At 34.2% G+C, this 6,479-nt stretch overlaps 1 protein-coding gene across 1 annotated transcript; it reads right to left on the bottom strand.

Annotated features, from left to right (window-relative positions):
• Window positions 1-1,337: 1,337 nt before the first annotated feature.
• Window positions 1,338-5,604, bottom strand: LOC132641328 (probable nucleoredoxin 1). The gene is made up of 4 exons (XM_060358275.1): window positions 5,363-5,604; window positions 2,947-3,426; window positions 2,362-2,847; window positions 1,338-1,986 (listed from the first exon to the last, which is right to left on the bottom strand). The coding sequence occupies exons 1-4, from the start codon at window positions 5,444-5,446 to the stop codon at window positions 1,468-1,470; spliced, it is 1,569 nt and encodes a 522-aa protein (XP_060214258.1). The 5' UTR covers window positions 5,447-5,604; the 3' UTR covers window positions 1,338-1,467.
• Window positions 5,605-6,479: the final 875 nt, after the last annotated feature.

Genomic DNA, 6,479 nt, shown 5'->3' with positions numbered 1-6,479 from the left:
CGGATTTTTTATTAATTTGATATTTAAAATTGGGCTGGTTTAATTAAACGACGTAGACCTCTAATTCGAGGCCACGTGTCATATCCGATATTATAAAACCGACGTTAATGAAAAATGACATGGATGAGTCATTTTGGTAACGGGCAATAACATAAATGAGTCAAACTATTGATGAGTGGCATAAATGAGCTATTTCGTATAGTTCGATGGCATAAATGAGCCATTTTCTATATTTCAATGGCATAAATGAGTCATTTCTAATAGTTGGATGGCATATTTGAACCTTTTATGTTAAAGGATTGATGCTATTTGGCAATCATAAAACTTCATTGCTATTTGACAAGGGTTGAAAAACAAAACATTTCCAAAAGTATTTATGAATAAAGATGTGGTTTTTGGATCGGCTTGTCCTGAAAGGTCCACGAAAAAAGGACTGCAAGAAATTTCAAACACAAGAACATCTCAGAGTGCAACAAACAAAGGCTTGCCAAACCAAGAACCAAGCATCCAAAACATTTGACATACCATAAGGATTAAAAAACAATAGAAAGAGCAAGTTCTAATGTCAATAAACAAAATTACTTGCACTCCAATCATTAAAAACTGATACTCGAAACATCATCACAAAATTGGAAAATCATGGAAAAATTGTGATTTTTTTTTTTTTGAATCTTGTCCATTTCTGCTCAGCGAACACAGACCAGTATATATTGATAAGAAAGCAGTACATGATAGGAATATAGGAAATCCTATATTCCATAGCCCACGAATGTTGGAACATGCTCCACCATGTGCAAGGGTGTAGGATAGCAAATAAGCTCTCAAAAAAGGCCGTGAGGGAAGTTATGTTAGCCTATATACGTATAAACTCCCCTGAAATTACTATGCACCTCATCAGGGGACATCAAAAGCATAAATTCTTTGCAAATGTTTATCTATGCTAGTTCCTTTTCTGTTGTGATGAATATGCGGAAACACTTCTCTGAAGGTTTCCTGCATTTTCTTCTCTTAACTAAGATAATAACACCTCCAAAACCATCACATTCTTTATCAAAGATTCTGAAATTTCAAAAAATTTATCATAGCGAAACCAACACACCACAAAGGAACAGATAAACTTAACACTCTTGAAGATTAAGAAATGAAAAGTTTGTAATCCAAATCTGCAAGTCAGTATCATACCCTTCGCACAAATAACTTGACTTACAGTGACGATTTACCTGAGAGATAAACAGCATAATCTGGATAAAATACAGGTCCAAAGCTTAATGAAACTTGTATTGCACAAAAAGTGACAACACAAAAACTTCAAATTAAAAGTGCCTCACAACGAACTATTTCAAAACCATAACCACAAATTGACCTTTATTGAATGTGCCTTATAATGAACATAGTTCTGTCTAAATAAGACACATTATACAACATAGCCACGAAGTAAGAGTAAAACCACAAAACCATAATAACAAATTAACCTTTGAAACAAACTTCACCATCACAATTCCATCCTTCATACGCTCTCTGTTCCTCTTTGCCTTGCTCCTTTTGATCTTCCTCAGGATTCATGTCGTTTTCCTTTTCCTCTTCTAGAGCAATTTCTGCCTCAATCTCCTTCATACGCTCCTCAGTGAATGGAAAAGCCGCAGCACCATGAGACATGATCAAATTTCTGGCTTCAGTTGTAATAGTCTTGCCTGATGGCGCTATAGCAATCAATTTTGGTATGCCTTGAACTTTAAATAGGCGATTCAAGGATGCCTTCCTTTCATCACCAAAGGGAAGAGCCAGCCATGGCATTGTAGCAAAATATTTATCAAATGAGGCTTGATCCCGATCACTGGATATGAAAATCACTTCCAATGGACCATTTTTGGCTTTAATTGTCTCATATGCCTCTTTAAGCTTTGGCGTAAAACCACGGCATGGAGGACACCAATGTGCTGAGAAGTAAAGTAGAATAGTCTTCCCTACAAGATCAGACACCAGAATCTACAAAGAAAAATTTTGGTCGCTTGAGTAAGACATCAACAGAAAGGGGGTGTCGTGTAAATTATACTAGTCAAAGCATTCTGACTAACATGTATAGAAAGCCTTAATTCATTTAAAAGCATATGATTGTGGAGCTCCAAAGCTCCAACATCTCATGTCAAAAGGACTTAGGCCACATGGAATCGGCTTATAGACGTATATAAGTATATGCTATAGATATGTGTAATCCTTAGTTAAATTTATTGAAAAAGTTTAAAGAGTCAGAACAAAGTACCGACACCTACGTCAGTTCGACATTGATACATTAAGGCAAATAAAAGATCCATGTTCTGTAACGTAACAAAATATACCAAGATGTGATGTATTGTATCCTACCTTTTCACCATCTTTTCCAATGACAAAATCAAGATCTCCCATGACCAAAATTGACTCCAACGTTTGTGCTTCCCTCTTAGCTTTCTCTATCTGCTCAAGTTCAGCAAACTTCTCGGGGGTAAAAGGATATGCCAGGATGCCATGCTCCTCGACGGCTTCAGCAACATTAGAATGAAGAGTCTTTCCATCTGTTCCAATGATGACTAAGGTAGGAAGGTTAGAGAGCTCAAAGTATCGGATTAGCTTCTCACGCGTCTTGTCTTTTAAAGGAAGTGAAAACCAAGGCATGCTTGCAAACCCTTCCTTAAAAGATTCCTCTTCATCTTCGTTGTCAAGTGGAATCATCACAATTTCAAAGTTCTCCCCCTGCGCCTTCAACTTGTCATACATCTCGATCAGCTTCCGAGTAAACGATCCACATTCTTCGAAAGAGGTCATTGAGAAATACAGGCCTACAATCTTTCCTTCAAGCTCAGCAACAGGCACCTAATAGTTATCAAGACTTAGTGAAATAGTAATAAGGGAAATTTTAATTTAAGAACAAAAGTAAAAAATGCAGTAGAAAAAAACAGCATCTTGAATCACCTTCCTCCCGTCAGCTGCAATTACATAGTTTCTTGATTGTGACTCCAAGATAGATTTCAAAGATTGTTCTCTTTTAGCGGTTTCTTCTTGCTCTTTAATTTCATTTAGCCTTTCTTGAGTGAAAGGGTAACCTTCCACACCATGCTCAATGATGATTTCAACCCCGCTATCTGTCACTACCTTCCCACTAGCATCAAGGATCACTAAGTGGGGTATTCCGTTAACATCAAACAATTCATCCAGACGTTTACGTGTTTCGGAATCAGAAAATGGGACAGCAAGCCAAGGCATTTTAGAGAAGTACGCGTTAAATGATTCATCATCCTGATCAGCAGTAACGAAAACAACTTCAAAGTCTCCTTTTGATAGGAGCTCATTGTACGCCTCTACCAACTTCGGGGTGAAACGTCGGCATGGACCACACCATGATGCTGAAAAGTACAAACCAACGTTTTTCCCCTTTAAGGTATCAAGCTTAACCTGAAAATTACACGTTCATGAGAAACTTGCCATAAATTAATTAATCCGTTAATCAAAGCTAGCTACTAATTTCCAAAATTCACCTTAGCCCTTTCCTAACATGCCTGTCTATACCATTAAAACTAAAATCTCAGCCATATGAAAAAACGATAGCATATACAATTGAACTACATTGAAATGTTTCATTTCTACAGAAACCAGAAATTTCAGAGTCAGATAGTGGTTCTGAAATCCTTAGCCCTTTTCTAACATGCCTGTCTATACCATTGAAACTAACAAGTCAGCCATATGAAAAGAAGGATAGCATATACAATTGAACTATATTGAAATGTTTCACTTCTACAGCAACCAGAAATTGCAGAATCAGATAATGGTTCTGAAATCCACCATAAAAGATACTTAAACAGTAACAAAGAATTGTTGAAAGTACAGACTATTTATCATATTTGAAATGATGGGAAAAGCAATTTTCACGAAACCAGACCGTCTGGTCCAAACATCTTTTTTACCTGTCTCCTTGAAAGAAACAAGTAATTATTTGGTTAAAACACAAATTGTTTTCTCAAAAACAGAATAAAACATTAGCAAAAAAAAAGACAACAAAACGATGTTATCTGTTTCGAACCAAGCCCATTCCAAACCACTTAAAGTAACCAGGATCAACCAAACTTACTTCCACAATATCTTGCTAACTCTTTGAACATTTACTCTTTATTTTTTTTTTGATGACATGAGAACCTGCAGCCGCTACCCTTCGGGTGCGCATAGGGTAAACTCAACTCCTGTGTAATAACTCGCAGCAAACCACGTAGGAAAGATAACCCGCACTAGACAAGCTCCGTGCGACGAACTCGACCCAGAAAGCAAATCCCCTGCTGTCGTAGGCATAGGATTTCGAACTTGAGACCTTGAACATTTACTTTTGATCCTTTTATATATGTTACATTATTTTTTAATTATTACATCTTTAATCCCTCCCCATTTTCATGTTCTTGTTTTTTCTTTATAAGTCTTCTCATCTTGTTTCTTTTAAACTGTAAAATTGCTCAAGCTTATTAATTATTTATTATTATTATTATTATTATTATTATTATTATTATTATTATTTTATAAACTTTTCTTTACTCTTATGCAGGTTGACTTATGGATATTGTTTTAAGCATTTCCAAAGCATAGGTGGAGTAATGATGCGGCTAGCTTTGCAAAGTAAAGGGCAATAAATCATAACGGTCTTTCTGAATAACAAACCAGTCCAAACACAATTGAGTTTTAAGAATTTCTATTCCAAAGTAATTGTCCTTCAAATCTTTGAAAACTTTTTCGAGGATATGCTGTCCAAGGCCTAAATAATGTGACAACCGAAGCACAAGAAAAACAGGTGGTAACAGTTACAGGTTAACCTCAGCACTTTCAACACGGAAGATAAATTTAGGTATAATTCATTAAAATTGCAAAAGTAGCAGGTAAGCTATTGAATGTTAAAATTTTGCAATAAGTCCAACTATCAATTTTTTTAAAATTTCGTACCTAAAATGTCAAAAGATTGAAAAAAAACTACTTAAATTATCATTATCTAATTTACAAAATACGTCTCAAATTATTCTTAAATGACATGTGATCTACCCTCTATATTTTATATAAAAATATTAAGCAAATTAGGCGAACAATCACCTTTTGAGCCAAAATTAACACCCATAACTTATGCCATATGAACAATCTTTTTAAAAAAAATTCAACTTCACTTATCTTTTAGAGAGTAAGATGATAGTTTAAATAATTTTCTTAACTTTCGAATAGTTTAAGTATAAATTAAAAAAAAAAAAAATTAGGGTGTATTTTTAACTCTTATCTCTAAAAATTTTAAAAGTTAAACTAATAAAACTTAAATTATGAAGTTGCCACACAACATAAAAATGATTTATAGAACCATTGATACCTGGTCACCATTGTTACGAAGGAGAAAGTCACGGTCTGAAGAACCGAGTAACTTAATCAAATCATGAGTATCCTGCTCTGTCATTTCCTTGTTTAGTCTCTTTCTTTCTTTTTTTCTCTTTGCGGTAATAACAAAGTTTTGTAGTGTATGCAAGTAAATATTAAGACTTGGACCTTCTTATATAGGGGCTAAGAATACTCGGACTCCAGAAGAATCGGAGAAAAACTTCCTAGGAAAGATTGAAAAAATGATAAAAATAATTCTTTATGTTTGAGGAAAGGTCCAAAATAGTCCTGTAAGGTTCAAAGGCTTCTAGAGTATTCTGAGTTGTACAATGCATACTTAAGAGACTATTTTAAATAGTAATACTCCCTCCGGATCAAATATAAGGGAACATTTTTTCCAAGTAATATCTCCAGTAGGGCTTCTAGAGTATTCTGAATTAGTGATTAAGAACCAACAAATTTGATTGAGAGAATATTATCTTGGAACATCCTTAAATTAATTATCAAAGAAGACTTTATAAAAAAATATATATATATAAAAAAAGACTTGATTAGTCAATGAAGGAATATCCAAACTGAAAGCCAAAAGGTTCAACTCCCTATTAATTGGTACAGTATTACTTAACAGGACTTTTTTTATTTTGCTTCTGGTGTTCGAAACACGTTTTGAAGCCTCGATTAATGTTAATTTACACCTTATAAAATTCATTAGAAGAAGAAATGATTTCTATCGGCAGTGTCAATGATTCTTTCAAAACCGAAAGCACTGATCATTAACTTTTTCTCAATTAAATCATAGGTTCCGAAATAAATCAATAATTATATCCTTATTGATCGGTATTAGTTAGTAGGAAGTTTCTTCTTATTTCGCGCCCGATATTTAACGTGTGTTGCGAGATTCTGATTAAACTTGATTCACCTTGCGTAAGGATTATTAAAGGAGAAATACTCTTTTTTTTCTCCCAGAGCTCCAACCCCATAATAGGAAAACATTATCTACTTTGCTATTAAGACAAATTTTTTTTTAAAAAAAAAAAAAAAAAAAAAAAACTATTAACTTCTTTTAACAATTTTGTGAAATGTTGACATTCTGCAAATGAGATGCATGATTA

This window comes from Lycium barbarum, chromosome 5 (genome assembly GCF_019175385.1).
Source record: "Lycium barbarum isolate Lr01 chromosome 5, ASM1917538v2, whole genome shotgun sequence".
NCBI lineage: Eukaryota > Viridiplantae > Streptophyta > Magnoliopsida > Solanales > Solanaceae > Lycium > Lycium barbarum.
Note: the sequence above shows the minus strand (reverse complement) of the source record. Positions and strands in the feature narration are given on the sequence as shown.

Coding starts and splice junctions, on each gene's coding strand:
- LOC132641328 (XM_060358275.1), bottom strand. CDS start 5,446: ATGACAGAGCAGGATACTCATGATTTGATTAAGTTACTCGGTTCTTCA. Junction 3,427..5,362: donor TTCGTAACAATGGTGACCAG/GTATCAATGGTT, acceptor TGTAATTTTCAG/GTTAAGCTTGATACCTTAAA. Junction 1,987..2,361: donor TTGGAAAAGATGGTGAAAAG/GTAGGATACAAT, acceptor TTTTCTTTGTAG/ATTCTGGTGTCTGATCTTGT.